General features: G+C 57.4%; 1 protein-coding gene across 24 annotated transcripts in view; it reads left to right on the top strand.

Annotated features, from left to right (window-relative positions):
• The window catches only part of DAB2IP (DAB2 interacting protein), a 199,580-nt gene that overhangs the window by 56,475 nt on the left and 124,082 nt on the right, over window positions 1-19,023 (top strand). For 5 of the 24 annotated variants that reach the window (XM_084994670.1, XM_003353636.6, XM_084994526.1 and 2 more), the window contains exon 1: window positions 15,234-15,465. The exons of the other annotated variants lie outside the window; for them this stretch is intronic. Coding sequence is in view for 4 of the 5 variants with exons in the window: in XM_003353636.6 (XP_003353684.6) it covers window positions 15,342-15,465 (124 nt within the window). In the remaining variant the exon portion in view is untranslated. Of the gene's footprint in view, window positions 1-15,233; window positions 15,466-19,023 lie in introns of those variants that run through there. 24 annotated transcript variants of the gene reach the window in all.

Genomic DNA, 19,023 nt, shown 5'->3' on the forward strand with positions numbered 1-19,023 from the left:
CATGCTTCTTCTGCCTTGGGCCCTGGTTAGTGGGTCCCCATGGGAGTTCATGTGTCCCAGCAGATGGTCAGGCCCCTGAGGACAGGGACTGTGTTGGAGCCCCCTTAGCAAGGGACAGAGAGTCCCTCCTAGAACTGTACCAGTACTTACGTGGGTTTTTCAAGTGCCAGCTCCTGGGATGCGTCCCCCAGGCAGCCCAGTGTGGCAGCTGGATGACCTGGCTTCCCCATGTCAGCTGTGGGAATCCTGGACGCTTGAATTGGGAGCAGACTGGGGACAGAAGGGGAGGCCCAGGAGAGAGTCCCGGGCTGGCCCCAGCTGGCCCTGTCTTATCCACTCACTTCTGACATTTTATGTGTTTTATTCTTGATTCTCTGAGCCTATGTAAAGCCCTCTGATTCTGCGGGGCTTTGGAGGGAGGTGAAATGGCCCTCAAGTATATACAGGAGCCCCTCCCGTGGCCCCAGGCAGCCCCTTGCACATGGAAACCAGCCTGATCCTAGCACAAGCCTGGGCAGGTGCAGTCTAGGTGAGCAGTTTGGAAGGGGTGACGTGTAGGTCTGAGGCTGGGCGGGCAGTGGGGGTGAAGTTCACTGTCAGCAGGAAGAAGGAGGGGGAGGCCCTGAGGGATGGGGGCGGGGAGCACTTCCTGTGGGGAGAGGGCTGCTGGGAGGTGTTCCTGGGGAGCCCCTCAGACCATGAGGAAAGGGGGTGGGTCTTGGTGGTCTAGCCCCAGGGGCAGGCGTGGAAAGGAGTCAGGTGGTGGAATGGGTGAAGGCAGTGGATGCCCGGTTGGCTGGGGAGCCCTTTCTGGGGCTGCCTCCTGCCCTGTCCCCAGCCCTGCACCTACCACATGGGCTCGGCTGCTGCCTGCTGACTTGGGCCTCAGAGGGCCCCTCAGCCTCCTCAGCCAGGGTAGTCAACCTCAGACACAGTGGCCGTGTGTGTGTGTGTGTGTGTGTGTGTGTGCGTGCGTGTGTGAGGGAAGCTGGTGGCAGATGACTATGGTGTGGAGCACGGCTGGAGGGGCAGGGCCTTGGCATGGAGCTGGCCAGACATGGGCAGTGCGAGCCTCGGGAGCTCAGCAGGTGGAGAAAGCGAGCCATGAGACCCACAGGATCAAGGAGGCCTCTGGGCTATTCATCAGACGGCACTAATTCCGTGCCTAAAAATAATCCTGGACACGGCACAGCTCTTCAGAATTTTCCAAGCTCTTTTAGACCCACAGGCTCATTTCGGTCTCCAGCAGTCTGGGAGGAAGTGAATTCCATCCATGTTTGACCGCAGGGAACATCAAGTTCTAAGCGTGCTTGTGAAGGGCCTAGCTGGTAGTCGGACCCTGGACTGGAGTCCCCGTCTCTCTGGCTGCAGGTTTAGCATGGCCTCCTGTAGACCCACTGGGAAATGGAGTGAGGAAGGCAATGGCTTTGCCGTCCAGACGCCCTGCCTGCAGGGCAAAGGCTGCCTGGGAGAAAGGTTAAGATGAGAACAGATGCCACGGAGGAGAGGGGAGCTCTGAAGAGTGGGGGTGTAGGAGGGCATTAGCGAGGCCTCGCTCTGGGTGTGCTTTGGAGCCAGGCCCTGGGAAAGGAAGGGTGCCCTAAAGCAGAGAGAGTGGGGCCTGGGGGTGGTGGCTGTTCACACAAGACACTTGTGAGTGAAGGCAAGGCAGTGGGAGGCAGACCGAAGCCCAGCCAGCTTGTAAAGCCTCAACTGCCCAGCCTCAGCATCCCCTGGAGGGCTGGGCAGGCCCTCTGAGCAGAAGAGTCACCCTTGGAGTTCCCATTGTGGCTCTGCAGGTTAAGAACCTAACTAGTATCCATGAGGATGTGGGTTCGATCCCTGGCCTTGCTCAGTGGGTTAAGGATCCAGCGTTGCCTTGAGCTGTGGTGTAGGTCACAGATATGGCTCCGATCTGGCATTGCTGTGGCTGTGGTGTAGGCCGGTGGCTACAGCTCCGATTTGACTTCTAGCCTGGGAGCCTCCATATGCTGCAGGTGTAAAAAGAAAACAAACAAACGAACAAATAAACTAACATCTAGGGTTTACCCCCCCACACCCCCAAAAGAAGAGACACCCTTAAAGAAGTCCACTGTGGAGGACCCTGTGGGCAGTCTTGGGGACAGGGGTCATGGGGGGGCAAACCGTGGCTGCACCAGCCCCCTGGCTGCACCCCAGAGGTCCCCTCTCCCCATCCAGCCCTGTCCCTCTCTGTCCTCTTTCTCCTGGCCAGACCCCCCGCCTCAACCCACTTTGATTCTCCCTTTAGCATAAAGAAGAGAGAAACTGGCTCCGTTAGGAGGGTGAAGTGACTGAGGTGAGGGAAACAAAGCAAGAGAAGTGGTTGCCACGGAAACTAGAAAGTAGAAGCAGAAACTTTCAGGAGCAGGAGGGCTGAGGAAAGCAGACCTGGTGACTGAGGACCGGGGGTGGGGGCGTGGAGGGGAGGCCTGGCCCAGGACAGCCCGGGATGCCCCTCTGCCATCACCCCCCCGCCAGCCAGCTGGGCAGTGCTGGGCCTGTGCGCCGGGAGCAGGAGGGCCTCCCGGTGGCTCCCAGGCCTGGGCGTGAGGTGCCTGGGACCAGACGGAGGGAGGTGGCTTGTGGCGTGAGCAGGAGCCCATGTCTTCTGCAAGGTTCAGAACTCCGGGTCACACTTCGCCTGCAGCAGCACAGAGATTCCCTGCAGGTCTTTGCATGATGTCTCTGGCTACTGCCCTAACACGCAGAACTGACGTGGCCCAGAACCGGACAGTTTACAAGGCAGCTTCCCACGTGTTGCCTCCTGTAAGTCCCGTGACAGTCCTGGGAGGATGGTATTCACCTACAGACCAGAGAGGTTAAGGGACTTACCCTAGGTCACACAGCCGAGAACCCATAGGGGTGGGATGGCCACCCCTGTGCTGTCAGACCTTGCAGCCCCAGAGTTCTCCCTGCCTCTCTGCCACTCTGTGTTTTTGGTACGTAGCTCTGGCTGGAGCCTCTAGAGCTTTCTTACCCCTCATTCCAGGAGGACATCCTCCAGGGCACTGCCATTTTCTTCCTGTACTACTCTAGGGAGGCTGCTTCTCTCTGAGGCTTGATTTCCCATCTGCAAAATGGGTACAACAGTTCCTTCTGCCTCTCAGGGTGGCTGTGGGTGAGACAGTTCAAGTCAGGCCCTGGCAACAGTGCCAGCACAGAGGCGACCCTTAGGGATCTCCACTGGCCGCATCTGAACGTGGCAAGTGCCCAGTGGGGTAGGCAAGGCTGGGCTGCCGTCTCCCTGTATTTCAGAGAAGTTTCTTCATCTGTGAAACGGGTCTGATGGGTTTCTGCCTTGCCTGGGAAGCTGGAGACAGAGATGAAGATCACAGCTTGCGGAGCCTCTGGAAGCCATGGAGGGTGGCAGGGTGACACACCAGAGTCTCCAGCCCAGCCCTAAAACAGGCTGCTAGGGGCTCCCTGCGCCTATATTCTCGCTGCCAGGCTTCCCTACTAGAGGGAGGAGAGAGGGGAGTTGGGCCCCTGCCCTGTTAGCCCTGCGTGTGAGGCTCAGACCTGCTCCAGCTTTGGGTCCGATAAGGAGCCCTCGGAATCGCACGTGGCCTTGTGGGCCTGCTCCTGAATTGGAACCAAGCCTGAGATTTCCCTGGGGAGAGGCCCAGTGAGCCAAACGCAATATTAAATGGCAGAAAGGCTGTGCGCTGCATGTGAAAGATAATGGGGGAAATTTATTGGATGGGCTATAAATCACAGAATGAAAAGCACCAAACCTACAGGGAGGAAAATGTGTTAAGTCTTGAGCTGGGACTTGTTTGCGTGGAGGCAGAGGACATGTAGCCCTTTTTCGCTGTGAGCCAGGGAGCCTCTGATGCAGGCCCTAAGGTCTGGGGGCGCCGGCGTACATTCGTGTGTACATGAATGTCCCCAAAACATGACTTTGAGGACCCCGCCCTCCTCTTGATTGGCAGCAGCCACGTGACAGTGCGGGCCTAGGCACCGGGGTTATGATGGTGAGCCAGGCAGATAGACCGACCCTATGGGGAACAATGTGTCAGGAGAGACAGATGTGAAATGAATCATTAAAAATTAGATATCTTGGCACAGCGCGATGGGCTCCCTGGAAGAAAGGTGCAGGGGCCTGGAGAAAATAACTTGAGAAGCAGTTTGGAGAGAGAAGAGGGATGGTTTCTCTGGAAAGGAAGAGTGGGTGGAAGCCAGATGGCTGAGGAAAGCCCGGGTGGGGAACGGGGACGGGGACGGGGGAGGGATAAGAGGGGTGAGCGAGCCAGAAAGAGTGTGGTGTCCTCGAAAGGCCGGTGGCTGGGACAGAGGGCTGTTTTCAAAATGCTCCCTCTGGAGTTCCCGTTGTGGCTTCGCAGTAACAAACCCGACTAGGATCCATGAAGATGCGGGTTTGATCGCTGGCCTCCATCAGTGGGTTAAGGATCCGGTGGTGCTGTGAGCAGACGGGGCTCGGATCCCACATTGCTGTGGCTGTGGCTGTGGCCAGCAGCTGTATCTCCGATTCGAACCCTAGCCTAGGAACTTCCATATGCCGCGGGTGAGGCCCTAAAGACTAAAAAAAAAACAAAAAAAACCAAAAAAAAAAAACCTCCCTCTGTCTGCTTTGTGGAAAATGGTCTCCGGAGCAGGAGATTTGGGGAGACCAGTTAGGGGCCATGGAGGTCCCCAAAGCCACCTAGAGATGGTGGTGACCTGGATACAGGTAGTGGCAGTAGACAGGGTCAAGCTTGAATTTGGAGCCAGCAATAACCCGCTTCACAGAGGAGCTGGGAGCCCCATGTCCTGTGGAGTAGGAATAAGACATGAAGGAGAGAAGTGTTGGGGTGGGTGGGGGTGCTGGGGACCAGTGTAGCTGAGGAGGGTAGGTGTGGGGAGTGCTGAGACGTGAGGTGGGGGAGGGGCTGGGGCAGCAACCGCTGCCCACCACCCGCACTGGACTAGAAGCCAAGCCCACCCCCCCATTGCTACAGGTCCACTTTTTACAAATAGCTCTGTCTTCTTGGCATCCGGCAAGGGGCTGGCAGGTGAATTACTGGGGGCCAGGTAAGAGGAGACAGTGGCAGCATCGGGTCACCATCAGGAGCCATGCTGCATGAGCCAGTCCTGGCACCTTTCTGTACCTGTAAAATGGGAGAGTAACAGTTCCACCTCTTAGGACTGAGATAAGGGCTTGCTGAATTAATATTGCCCCACAGAGAGTAAGTTACTGTAATGGGCTTAAGAACTGTGTCCCATGGGGCTTTGAGCAAGGCTCTCCCCTCTCTGGGCCTGGGTTTCTCCAGGCGGGTCTTTGCAAACACTTTGGGCAAAGGTTCTCTAATCACATTTGGCCGGCAGCATCCAGCTTCTTAGAATGGCCAGAGCTCCAAGCTGGCAGTGTTGCCTCTGATGGGACCGCGTCCCTTCTGACCTGTAAGCAGACACCAGGAGGATCGGGGCTGTAAGGGGATATTTTAATCAGCCCAGGACCTGGTGAGGTCAGAGGACACAGGGATCGGGGGAGTCAGGGCTGCTGCCTGGCCTGAGCTGACCTGCTAGGCCCACATCTGGGGAGCCTGGAGAGGGAGGTGGAAACTGGGCACTTCTCTGCGGGACCGGGACCGTGGGCAGACGGGGTGTCCTCTGTTCTGATCCTCAGTTTGCCCGTCTGTCCTGGGAGGCTGGGAATCCCTGCCTGCCTGCCACACACAGGGGCCGGGAAGGGCAGCGGGCTGCAGTGTGTACACGGCTGGTAATGCTGTCAGGGGCTGGGGTCCCAGAAGCCTCCGTATAGAGCTGGAGGGGGTGGGGGTGGGGGGTGGCCTGAGAAAGGGCAGTAGGTGGGCCAGTGTGGGCAGAGTCAGCCCACCCCCTGCTGGTTAAAATGAGGATTGCTGAGCTCTTTCCAGTACAGCTAAATCAGACTCTCCTGGGTGGGCCTGAGCATCTGCCTTTTAACCCGCTCCCAGGGGACTGAAGTGCCTTCAAGTCTGAGAACTGAGGTTCTGCACCACTCCCTTTGCACCGGTGGGAACGAGGCTCAGAGAGGGTAGGGAAGGCTTGTCTAATCACTCAGCAAATTGGGACCCTGGGCCATACCACGTTCTGGGAGGCCTGAAGTCCTGGGCTGGGCCAGGGCCAAGGATTTCTTCCAGGGCTCGGCAGCCCAGCAGAGGGCAGCACCAGCCAGCGCCTCCTGAGGGCTCCAGGTTGCTCTGTAGGCCTGGTCCGGCAGGGCCTGGAAGGAGCCCATGGCAGGGCTTGAGTGGAAAGGCAGGGGACAGGAGGCTGTATCAGGGGGTGGGGGTGGGGGTGGGGGTGAGAGAGAGAGCACGCACCAGGAGGGCACCAGAAACACGAGGTCAGAGAAAGCAAGCCCAGAAAATTCCGAAGCGACCTTGCCTGGGGCAGAGGGGAAGAGAAGGTCTCCGCATCAGAGGGGCTGTGTCGTGTCCTCTGTAAACCGAGGCTGCCTCCCCAAGGCTTTCAGTGGAACTGGGATCAACTCAAGGCTCCTCCACATGTGTCCTCTGGGCCTTTTAATAAAGGCCAACCGGAGGTTACCCCCTTTCCCCCAGTCCTGGCCTTTTGGCCAGGCGGCACATGGGGGTGGGGCTGAAGCCCAGACTCCAGCCCCAGCTCTCCTGCTGGCTCCTCCTCACTGTGCCTGTTACAGCTTCATCTGCTGCTGGGAACTGAAGGAGTACCTGGGGGTGTCTGGGTGACCCCGGGGACGTCCCAAGCCCTCTGAGCCATGAGTTGAGAGTGGACTGATCACCAGATCCCTAAAATCTTCCGCAAGTGTAGTGGTGGGAAGTATGTTTATTTTCAGACTCATTGACTGCAGGGGGCTAGTTCAGTGGTGAGCTCCTCATGTCCCAAGAGGCTGGGTGAATTTTACTTCCTCTTCGGCCTTTGCCTGTAGTCCTGGACCATCCCCTCTCTACACCCCATCTGTCTGTCTGTATTAATCATTAATCACCAAGAGAGCCCCACCTGGGGAGAGGGGCAAGTCCCTAGCCATGAGGGGGAATGGGGCACTGATTTCCAGAATGACCTTGAACTTATTTTCCTTGACCCCAAACTTTCAGCTACTTCCTGTTTGAGCAGGCCAGACATTCTAGGGCCCCAGCCCTTCCTCCTCCCCGCTGGCACAAAATGCTGTTCCTAGGGTGGGGGCAGGGCCGGCATTGTTCTCACTCTCAAGGGGAGTCGAGGGGTGACAGGTTGCAGAAGCTACATTTAATTCTCACTTACACAGCCTTAGGATGCCAGCTATGGGCTGGGTGGGATCTCTAGGAAAAGCCAGTAAGTGAGAGAAACCCTGGCTCTGGCACACCTGCTGTGGCTCTAACACCTGCTGTGGCTCCTGCTTATGTTCTGGACTGGGCGCAGAGGCTCTGAGCGTCAGTTTGCGAGCCTTCGGAAAGACCGCCCAGGTGACTCCATTTTACGGGAGGGGAAGCGGGGCCTATGAACAGGAGGGGACTTGCTCCAAGGCACACAGCAAAGCAAAGGCATTTATTCATCCATTCATTTATTCCGGGCCAGCTCCTGCATAAAGTTAGGATTTACCTCCCGGCCTCCCGACCAGCTCCAGGTGCTGCTTAAAAGTAAACTCTCAGACTGTCATCCACATGTCACACGGAGGAAACCCAAGCCCAGAAGAGGTGAAGTCCCTTGCCCCTGGCTCCCTTCTTGAAGAATGGGGGCTTTGAGCCCAATTCCTTTTGTTCATCTCATTCATCAGATGTTTACTGAGCGAGACTGTGTGCATGGGCAACGTGGCAGGCCTGAGACAGGACTAACAAGGCCCCTGCCCTTATTAAAGTTTTGGGGAAAGACAATTAGTGAACAGCCCAATGCACAGATAAGAGAGTTTCAGGAAGTGATAAGTTGAAGAAAATTAAACAGGGCAGTGGAATGGGGTGTGGAGATTGGGGCAGAGGTTCTTGAGATAAGATGGCTAAGGAAGGCCTCGGAGGATGTGAGATTTGAGCTGCAGCCTGAATGGCAGGAAGGAGCTGACATCTGAAGGTCTGGATTAGTGCATGAGGTAGAAAAACAGCACGTGCAAAGGCCCTGAGGTGGGTTGCGTGTGTCACATTCAAGGACTGGAAAGACAGCCAGCTCGTCTAGAACCATCTTAGCCAGTGGCTGCCCAGAAAGCTGCTAGAAAACCCTAAATGTTCCCAGTGTAGTTCACGGGCATCTAGCTTAGCTCCACCCCTGCAGGCCTGCCTCCTGGAGCCAGCCGCTCCTTTCACTTGCAGAATGAGGATCAGAGTGGGCTGTGACTTATTCAGAGTCACACAGCTACATAGCAGCAGAGCTAGGCCTGGAGCCCTGATCCTCTGCCTTCTCAGCCATGGTTCCTTTCTTACTACTTCACTTCTCTCCTTTTGGAGGGGCTGCCTAGGCCTCACCCCTGCTTGGATCTATCTCCCCACCTCTTCTACCTGATTTCACCCCAGTCTCCACTTCATCCTCTGTTCCAGCCTCGCAGTTCTGTACACTGCCCCCAGTACATGCCCTGCTGGTTTCCACCTCTGGGGCTTTGCTTATGCTGTCTCCCCCTCCAAGAATACAGGCCTCTGTTCTCTACTCAGTCAACTCCTGCTCAGCCTTCTAGCTCAGTGCCAACCACTCTTCTTCCAGGCAGTCTTCCAGGATTTCTCCCTCCTCCACATTCCCTCAGTGCTGACTCCAGATCAAATGGACTCAGCCACTTTTCCTAAATGCTGTCACCATCTCAGTGTAACCAAGAGTCTGCTCTGGGCCAGTAACTGTGCTGACCAGCTCTGGCTGTCCTGCTCTCAAGGAGCCCACTGATTGATGAGAAAATAAATAGTCCAGAGAGGCAGATATCAATCAGTTTGCACACAGGGATTTTTTTTTTTTTTAAGTTTTATTGAGGTAGAGTTGATTTACAAGGTTGTGATATACACAGGGCCTTGATTCACTGTGCTATTTGACTTTTCACAACCTCACAAAGTAGAGATCTCATCACACCCATGCCATAGTTGAGGAAACAGAGGCACAGAGAGGTGAAGGCACTAATCTGAGGTCACACAGCTGGTTCCTCACTCCACATCCCATACTCTCAGCTTCTCTCTCAGATGGGAGCTTCCCAAGAGCCGGTGGTTCATCTGTCCTCCTCCATGGGATCTGTGGGGATTGAGTGAGGCCCCTCCCCGCTGGAACCACGCCAGTGCCAGCCTCGAAGTGGTTCACAGATGACCAGGCAGGCCTGCCTGGGGAGGGAGGGGCTCTCTGACCTCACACTGGGACCATATGCCACCCCCTCCTGTCACCCTGTCGGGTGTGGAGCTGTCTGGGCCCATCAACTAGAAGCAGGGGGAAAGAGGCCGGAGACCTGGAGCCTCGGCCCCAGGCTGGGCTGGGAGAGAGAGGAGCCATGGGCCCACCTGGAGCTTGGCAGTGTTTCTGGGTCAGGGCAGGAGAGGAAGTACACAGAGAGAGTCGCTCCAGGCCTGGCCATCTGGGCTGAAATGCTGGCTGCTTATGGGAAGGAGGGGCCAGGGCGAGGGCCTGGAGAGTGGATCCCCGCCTCCCCCAGCCCAGGACTGGAGCCTAGAGGAGGGGCCAGGCACCTGTGGGCAGAAGGCATCAGGCATCTGGGAAGGGTGGTCCAGATACCTGAAAGGGAAAGGGGACCTCGGCATCCCTGTTGAAGGCCCAAGGGCAGCTCACCCCCAGCGCTCATGTGTGATGTCAGGGGAGGGCCCCCCCGCCGCCCCTGCCCCGGGTGCCCTGACTGCCCCATCTGCAGGGCATGATGGTGGCTCATACTCACTGCCCTGTGCCAGGGCGGGATGGGCAGACCCTTGGTGACTGAGGAAATGATGCCAGATCCCTGTCTGGGATGAATTAGGCAGCATCCTCCAGGCAAGTGGCTGTCCTGCAGGGCCCCAGCTTCCCTGGTTCTATCACTTACTCCGAAGGTTCCTTCTAACCCTGACCTTCCAGGATTTTATGACAGGTTGTTGACATGTACGAGGGAGATTCATCCCCTGTTGGGGCTTCTGGAGGACAGAAGGGAACATCTAGATGGTGGTTTGGGCCTGGAGGAAATGTCTAGATCCTGATGGGATCCGTGGAGGTGGGTTGGGCAGAGGTAGCTCATCCTTACTTAACACATAGAAACCTGAGGCCCAGAGATGTCAAGGGGCTTTCTTTGAGTCACACAGCACCCAAAGACACACAATCACCCTGCCCACTGGCCTTCCATCCTGTGAGAGCCCTGCCTCTCCAAAGGGCTCACCCTCAGCCCAGTTTTGGGTGACTTGATTAAAAAACAAAACAAAACAAAACAACCGCTCACGTTCCCAGAGGCTCTGTTTGTGTGCGTTCCAGGGTCCACGGTTGATTGGTCCCCCAGTTCCGCCTGTGTTGAGAGGGGCAGGGCCATCTAGGTTTGGGGATCATTGAGGACTGGGGCATTTTCTGTGAAAGATGTCATTAAAATCATTAGTGGCTTTAGGGAGGGAGTCCGGGGACCGTCGGAGGTGGTCTTTAGGCACTTGAAGACCCCTGGCTTGAGTGTGACCTCTCAGGCTTGTCTGTACCCTCCACCGTGTGGGGTGCTCCCCCTGTCCAGCCTCCCCCCCAGCCTGTAAGAATGAAGGTCCTCATCATGGTCCAGCCTCATTCCCGGATGAACAGTGGACACAGGAAGCTGTCATTGTCGGCCAGACGGGCTGCCTCCCAGGGCAGAGGCCCATGACCTGAACCACAAATGTCCCCCGCAGCACCCCCACCCCCACCCTGTCCAGGGCCCCAGTGACTCAAAGGTTGAGACTGGCCTAGGAGGCGGATGTGTGCAGGGCTGCCTGGCTGGGGACTTCCCCTGGCCACCACTGCCCACCCTCGTCCCAACAGGAAACCTGACAGGTCTGAGCCCTCCAGACACCATTGTGTGGGGCCTGGCGTGGGCTCCAGTGTTTCCCCTGCCAGGACTCCATCCCTTCTGGCCCCCTCCTGTTCCTTGTCAAAGCTGGCCTTTAAGGAAAGTTTCCAGGCTGTTGCCCTGCCTCCGTCACTGCATTAAGTCCCGCACAGCCTTAAGGCTTTTGTTCTTTCCACCTGCCTGAGTTCATATCCTGACTCTTAGTGCAAGCTGTGTGACCCTGGGAAACTTACTTACCCTCTCTGTGCCTCCAGAATTTTCTGTAAAATGAAGGTGGTGACCATCTGGTTCATAAGTTAAATGGGATAATGTGCATAGATAATGCAGACAGTAAATGTCGAATACAGTTTATTGCTGCTAAATCCAAACTTCACCTTCAGACAGCCCAGTAAGATGTAAGACTTCACTGGGCTGGCCCCCTCCCTGCATCTGACCCCTCCTGACCCAGCCCTGGCCTCTGCTTTACCTGGACATCTGGCCCAGCATGGAGTAATTCTCTTCCAGGCCCCTGGATGCTTTTGGTCCTCTGCCCGGCAGGGGTTGCGGGGGGGAGTGGGGGTGTGGGATTCTTTGGAGCCGTCCGTCTCTGGTCTTCTCCTGTGTCTTCATATTTCAAACGTGACTGGGGGGGATGGGGAATGTCTCTCATGGGGTGGGGGTGGGGGGCTTGGACTTCTTTAATGAGATGATGTTTGAGCTGGGTCCTGAGGGATAAAGAGGAGTTCACTGGGTGGGTGCAAAAGGAATCCATCTGACCATCAGGCAAAGGGTGGAGCCTTTGGAGGTTGAAAACAGATTGATCAGGGCGCATGGGGTGGATGGGGGCTGCTTTGTGACAGGGCTTGGTCCTTTTTGCTTTCTGGTACTCTGGGAGTTCACTTTTGGGAACTTTTCTTTTTTTCCTTTTTATGGCCGCACCCACAGCATCTGGAAGTTCCCAGGCTAGGGGTTGAATTGAAGCTGCAGCTGTAGGCCCATGCCACAGCCATGGTAATGCCAGATCTGAGCCATAACTGCGACCTCACAGCAACACTGGTCCTCAACCCACTGAGCGGGGCCAGGGATGGAACTCACATCCTCATGGATACTAGTTGGGTTCATTACCATTGAGCCACAGCAGGAACTCCTTCCTTTGGGAGCTTTTGAGGGACGGTGAAGGTGGTGGTGGAGTTAGGTTGGATCTGGTTTAGCTGGTCCCCATCCCCTGGCACTTACTAAACATGCATATTTCCAGGCCCCACACAGACCCACTGAATCAAGAGTCTTGGAGGAGCCCTAGAAATATGCATATTTAATGAGCTGAGGTCATACGTAGGCTCAACTCAGTGGCCAGAGGTGAGGCAGCTACAGCCTTGACCCTACACCCAAAGTGGCTTGTAGGGGAGGTGGGAGCTGGGCCTCCTCAGGGGACCCTCTGGAGGCAAGACTGAGGTGGGAAAAAAAGACCACTGACCAGACTATTGGCCTCGCAGGGCCCCAGGCTCACAGAGCAGCAGGGCCTGGGGAGCCCTTGCTGGCTGGGGCTTCTCCTTGGAGGGGTCTGCGGCAGAAAGTGGTTGTGTGTTGGGTGGGGGACATTTTCGGGTGCCCCTCCTCCAATCTGGGCAGCCTCTGGAAGAAAGGGGAGCTGCTTCTGTTTGAAAGGAGGAGGCAACGGGGGCAGCAGGAGGGGGTGGGTGGCTTGCTGCACAGTAGGATTGATTCCAGATGCTCTGCTGGGTGTGCAGGGAGCTGCCTTTGTCTGCCTACCCATCCTGAGGGTCCTGGCCCTCCTCTTCTACCTCCCGCCCTGCCCCTTACCTACTCAGCCCCCCAGCTGGCACCTACTCAGTACCCACCTGAAGCCCACCTGTGGAGATGGTGGTTGGCAATGCCCACTCCATCCCAAAGCCCCCAATGCAAAAGCTTCTTCTTTTTTATTAGCTGACCCACCAGGCAGATAGGGTGGGAGTCTGCAACTTCTCCTTGTAGGAGGGGAAACTGAGTCACAGAGACTGGCTAAGAAGCCCAAGCATAAGCAGGGTCTATGCCAGACCTTAGGAGCCCAGCTGTGTTTACAGATGAGATGCTGAGGTCCTGGCTACTTTCCCCTCCCGCTACACACACTCACCTAAATCTGCTGGTTGGGGGTCCCAGGCCTAGACTCCTTGTCCCAGCCGTAATCAGCCTGATCACTTGATCACTCTTTCTTGTCTCCTTCAGAGGGGTCTAGAACCTGGCTGATCAGAGAATTCCTGCTTGGGAAGGAAACTGGCCCAGATGAAGTCCAGGCCTTGGGAACAGGGGGCTCTTGCCCCACTGTGAGCTGGGTTTCCTGGAAGCCCTCCTCACCCCAGAACTGGTGGACCTGGCTTCAGATGTTATTCTTTCTGGAGGTGCCAAGGTGCGGGTAGGTGGTTTCAGAAGCCCCAGCTGAGCAGGGGTGGGGGCAGCTGGGTTCTGGTGTCCTGGAGGAGGCTGGCCAAAGAGGCCCACAACTTGCCCCTGGATGGAGGGACAGGGTCCCTCTTGTTCTGCACAGGAGCCTCTGCCCTTGTAAAAGAGGCTCCCGGTAATGGGTAATGCCTGCTACTGAAAATGAGCTAGAGCAAAGCTTGACCCAGAGGAGGCTAATAGGGTCCTTGCAGGCCCTGTGGTTTTCCATGGTCCCCAGGGATTGGCCAGAGCTCTGGGGGCGTGGCCAAGGGAGTCACTAACTTCTGATGACCCAGACAGGGTTTGGAAGAGCACTGCCCCTCCCGCCCTTCCCTCCCGGTCCTGAGAAGGCGCCTGGCTTCCAGCTGTGATCCAGGCTTCTTCAGACCTGGGGGCCCTACCCCCCTGGCTGAGGGAGCCAGGGAGGGGGGTCCACTTTGTGAGGTGCAAAACCTGGTCTGGATTCCTGCCCAGACTGCCCCACCCGCTCCAGGGCCCCACCTTTTCCGCAGCGATGGAGGAGGACAGCCAACTCCCTCAGGCCCCACGTGTGACTCTTCCACCAACACAGCCCTAAGACCACTTGTCCGAGCCGTGGCTGAGGCCCTTTGCCTCTGCCACGGAGCAAGTCAGGCCTCCTGCCAGGGTCTCAGTTTCCCCTTCTGTGCTTGAGGGGGGGAGTTTAGGCAGGTGGTTGTCAGAATAATGTTAAAAATAAATGCTGCTGCAGGGAGGATGGAGAGGGATACCTGCCGACAATCAGCCATGGTGGTCAGGGAAGCCTGGAGGAGGTGGGCCCATGGCAATGGGCTTTGGCCAGGCAGAGAAGAGTCGATAGGGAGTCAGTCCCTGCTGGGAGCAGAGCAAAAACAAGTGAGAAGTAGGGGAGAAGTGGAGGTGAGGCTGGAGAGTGATTTGACCTTTGGAGCATCAAATGGCAAAGACTGTTCTTTGGACTTATTGCTTGTGGACTTTGGGGAGCCGTGGAAGGTTCTGATCTGGGGACTGTGGTAACTTGGAGAAAGCGTTCAGCAGGCTGCAATAGAGGGAGCTGGTACTCTCCCTTCTCCGCCTCAGTTTCCCAGATAGGATAGTTCTGCCCTTCCGGAAGCCCTGCCAGAGCTGCTGCAAGTGCCCAGTGGGAGGAAGACCTCACAGCGTCTGTGGTGTTTATTTTGGGGAGGGTCTAAATCAAAGGAGCTAAAGGTTCAGATTTGGCAAAGGGCCGAGGGATAAGTGGGTGTTTGTCATATTCTCTCTACTTTTTTTGTGCTTGAAATATATACCCGAATTGTAAAGAAATATAAAAACAATATGTGTATCAAACAGGACGCTTTATTCAAGAACAGGTGAGTATCCTGAGTAAAAGGGAAGGCTTTCCACCTGGCGCGGGGGCGGGGGGCGTTCCTGGCCGGGTGTTTGCGGGGAGGGGGGGGCGGGAAATACTCCGCTCAGAGAGGGTGGGGTAGAAATCGCCCGGGGGCACCGGCCTCATTAGGACTCTAATTTAAAGTGACCTGTTCAGGAGCACGGACCCCAACTGGTCGCCTTGCGAGCGCGCTGCCGGGTGGCGAGGAACGCACGCACGTGGCGGTGCACCCTCTATACCCGCCAGAGGGGTGGGGCGCCGGGAGCGCCCAGAGGTCCGGCCTGGGGCTCTCAGGCGCGGAGGTGAGGGCGGTGACCCTCCAGCGGACCTGCCTGGGGTCCCGGGCACTCCGGCCCGCCTGGCCTCGCCGACTCCAGGCCGGGATTTCTCCCGCACTGACTTTCCGGGCCGGTGCCAGCCCGGCCTCCTGGTCCCCGGCCCCCGCAGCGGGGCCGGCTGCTCCGGGGAGGGCGGGAGCAGGAGGAGGAGTTTGAGCGACTTTGTGGGGCAGCCTTGGCCTCAGCGGCGGCCAGAGAGGCACGCGGGAGAACGCGGGGACGCCCGCCGGGCCAGCCGGAGCGGGCGATGGGGCCCGTGTGAGCGCGCCCAGGCCCAGCCCGGTGCCCGGCGGGCGGCAGCATGTCCGCGGGCGGCAGCGCCAGGAAGAGCACCGGGAGGCCCTCCTACTACTACCGGCTGCTGAGGCGGCCCCGGCTGCAGCGACAGAGGAGCCGCTCCCGCAGCCGGACCCGGCCCGCCAGGGGTAGGCGCCACCCTGACCCCTGACCCCAGGCCCTCCATACCTCCCGGTCACCACCTGATGCCCTGGGATGCCAGGGACTCTGGACCCTCCGGCTGTCTATTTACCGGGGACCCCCATACTGCCCCAGCTGGCTGCCCATGATCCGGGTTCCCCCAGCTTCTCCCTCATCCTTCCCCGCCCTACCTCCGCCCCCCCGTGGGGAAACTGGGGCTCCGGTGTCTCCTCTTGGCGAGGGCAGGGAAACACGAATTGAAAGTTCAGCTTCTTTCTTCCACCTCTCAGTTTTCTCCCCCCACTGTGCCTCAGTTTACTCTGTAAAGGGGGCGGATCACTTCTTCCTGCCTGGATCTGGCTTTCCTCACCTCGCCTGCATTGCCCCGGCCTCTCAGCTTCCCCTCCCCCAATCCCTTTCTAATCCACTGGGACCTTACGGGACCACCCCCCCACCTCTTGGGCAGACACGTGGGTGGACATCAGGGGGTCCTATCCCAGGGGTGGGTGGCTCCAAAGGATCAGTGGCTTGTAACATCTGTCCAGAATCTCTTGGAGTGGGTGGGCGCCAACTCCTTTCAACAGAGTGTGTCTCAAGCCCAGGAGGCAGGACCTGGAGGGGGAGGTGCAGGCAGCATTTTCTTTTTCCAGTAACAGGATCCTCAGCTGGAAACACGTGCGATCCAGGGGGCTGCCTTCTGGGCTGGGTGGGGGCCGGCACTTCCTTCCACAGCCGGTAGGAGGGAGGGGGGAGGCTCCCTGGAAGGAGGAGGCCTTTAAAGGGGCCCTTGGAAAGGCCAGGATCCCTGCAATGGCTCAGGCCCACTGAGGTGCCATGGGTGGACGGGGGGACAGTGCTTTGGGAGTACCTAGCCCGGACCTGGGCTGAGTTTACACAGTCTTGGGTTATCTTGGGAGTCTGGAATACTGGCCCGGTGCCCAGCCTGACCCAGAGGGGTTAGAGCAAATCTGTGTTTGGAATCTGGTCAAATACCCCTCTGGGCACTGGTTATGTGTCTGTGTGTCGCATCAGTCTGAGGATAAATGAAGCAGGCAGTCAGTAACTGTTCATTTGCTTCCCCCAGAATGGAAAAGGCTTTTCCCACAGTCAGGGCTGAACAACAATGTACAGGGCTTCCTCAGGAAATAGTGAGTTCCTGAAGGAGTGAGTTCCCCACGCGTGGAAGGGTTCAGGCTGAGGCTGGGAATTCAAGCAGGTGTGCTGGGAGTTCGGTCTTCAAGGGTCTCTCAAGGACTGTGATCCCCTGCCCTTTGCCGTCCTTGAAGAGGCCTCTGGGCACTCCCTCCCTTCCTCCCTCCATCGGGGCTAGGCCTGGGCCCCCAGAGATCTGGGCTCAAGCATGGTGACTTTGGACAAGTCGCTTCCCTTTTCTGAGTCCCTGCTTCCGTGTCCTGCGTGACCTTCCCTTCTCTCCACTGCTCAGCCCAGCTCCATCCCTGCCCACATGGAGAGGACCGGAAGTCCCCCTCCTGCCCTGCTGATTGGGCTGGAGACCACATCAATAGGTTGACTGCCTGTAGCCTGAGCGACTGCTTGTGCAGAAGCCCCTGCTTTGCATGCCAGCCTTGAGGGAGCACCGGGCCTGCAGGGAGCCAGGAGGAGACTTGTCCCTGAACAGAAGTTACATCTGAGGAAATCAGGGAGGGCTTCAGAGAGTAGGTGACTTTTGTACTGGTCTCATCAGATGGACAGAATTTCCTTTGGCTGAGGGATTCAGACCCGAGTTCAAGCCCCAGTTCTGCACAGAGCCATCCTTTGGCCATTTACCTCCCCAAGCCTCAATGACCGTGTGTGGTGAATGGGGGTCATGGCAGCAGGATTGTTTAGGGAATGAGAGCAGATGCATGGAAAGCTAGAGGCCTGTGCTGCCTGGGACTCGGGCCGCAGTTAAGTGTGAGCTGGTGATGTCTGTGCTCTGGACGAAGCAGCAGGCTGTGCAAAAACAGGGAGTTGGAAAATGTCTTTGGCATTGTGGGCAGGGTTCATCCTAGGGTGGCAGAGGGAGTGTGTTGGTGGAAGGGAATGGGGGGAACAGTAAGTCCGGGCCTGATAAAGGCTCTTGGGTCATGGGACGTCGTGCGTGGTGGGTGGAGCTGTCTGGCAGGGTGAGAGATGGAGGCTGGAGGCCCCCTGCCCACCCAGGTGCTCACTCATGCTGGGGGAGCCACCCCATGACCTTGAGCTCGTCCCTTCTGCCCTCAGGTCTGGTCCCATGGTCAAGGACATCATCAGACCCCTGCAGAGGCAGTGGTACCCAGCTGCCCCCAGCCCCGATCGGGCCCTTGCTTCACACCCATTCTGGCCTCTGCCACCAGCAAGGAAGGACAGTGACCAAGAAGTCAGAGCTGTGTTTGTTCAGCAACAAGAGAGTGCAGGGAAGGGTTGGCTGGTGGTGGGGATAGGGTCACGACCAGACTGTCACCTGTAAGGAGGCTTCCTGCTTACTGTCCCCACTGTCCATCTGGAGTGGTGGGAGGGGGCTGTCCGCAGACTTGAGGGTAAGACTTTGTCCCTGGTGGGGCTGCTCGCGAGAGAGTGTCTCCTGCTCCCCAGGTGTGACCAAAGTGGGACATCAAGCAACTCTCTGCCCTTCTCTGGGCCCTGATTTCTCCATCTGAAAAATGAGCAGAGTGATCTGTCATTGGTGGAGGGGGTCGCGGAGCTTGACAATGGCCAGAGGCAGGGTGGCAGCAATGACTTTTGGATGGCAAAGTTCGTCTGGCCATCTTACATTGTGCCTTGGGACTCTGAGTCTGCTCAAAGTCTGGGCATGGCCCATGGATTTAAGGGGGGGGGTCCTCCTGTACCCAAAAGTGCATCACCAGCCTGGGTACCTTCTCACCTATCCCCACCAGGGTCAAGAAAAGCTCTGTCTGTCTGATCCTCCTGTACTCCAGGGCTGCTGGGGAAATGCGAGTTTTCCTTTCTTTCACCCCTGATAAAGTTCATCCATTCCTTCAGCAAGCATACACGTGTTGAGCACATACTGTGTCTGGGCACGGGGGCCCAGGGGACTGAAGTTCTCAGGCTCCTAGCCCTTGACAAGCCCCCAGTCTCCTGGGGAGGCTGGCTGGTTGATCTGTCCTGGGGCAGAGAGTCCTTTTGGGGGTCCAGGGCCTTCCCTCCTTCCTTCCATCTTTCCCACTTCCCTGTTAGTGGGAAACAGGCTCTAGTCCCAGCTCAGCCACAAGCTGGTTGTATGACTCTGGGCACATCCCTGGGCCTCAGTTTCCCCATCTGTCAATTGGGGCTCATTCTGTTCTGATGCCTCCTATGCTGGGAGACCTCTTGGGGTCCCCATCCCTGTACTCAGGGGAGGTTTTGATTCTTCCCCTCGAGTCTTTTCCCTGAGTTTTCCTGCCTGTGTGCTAGGGACTTGGCGGATGTTTTCTCCTGAGATGGTCAGTTCCTTCTCCTTGCCCCCACGTTCCCCATTGCGTGGCCCTGTATCTTGGCTGCTGGGTGGTCTCCCTCCCCTCCAGGTGTGTGGGAGTCTTGCGGGGGGTGGGGGTGCTCTTGGGAATGACCCAGCAGACTCTGAGAAA

Source organism: Sus scrofa, chromosome 1 (assembly GCF_054392235.1).
Source record: "Sus scrofa isolate SSC_HxYL_T2T_F1_AM1 chromosome 1, Sscrofa_HxYL_maternal_Yorkshire_Landrace_v2.0, whole genome shotgun sequence".
NCBI classification, from domain to species: Eukaryota; Metazoa; Chordata; class Mammalia; order Artiodactyla; family Suidae; genus Sus; species Sus scrofa.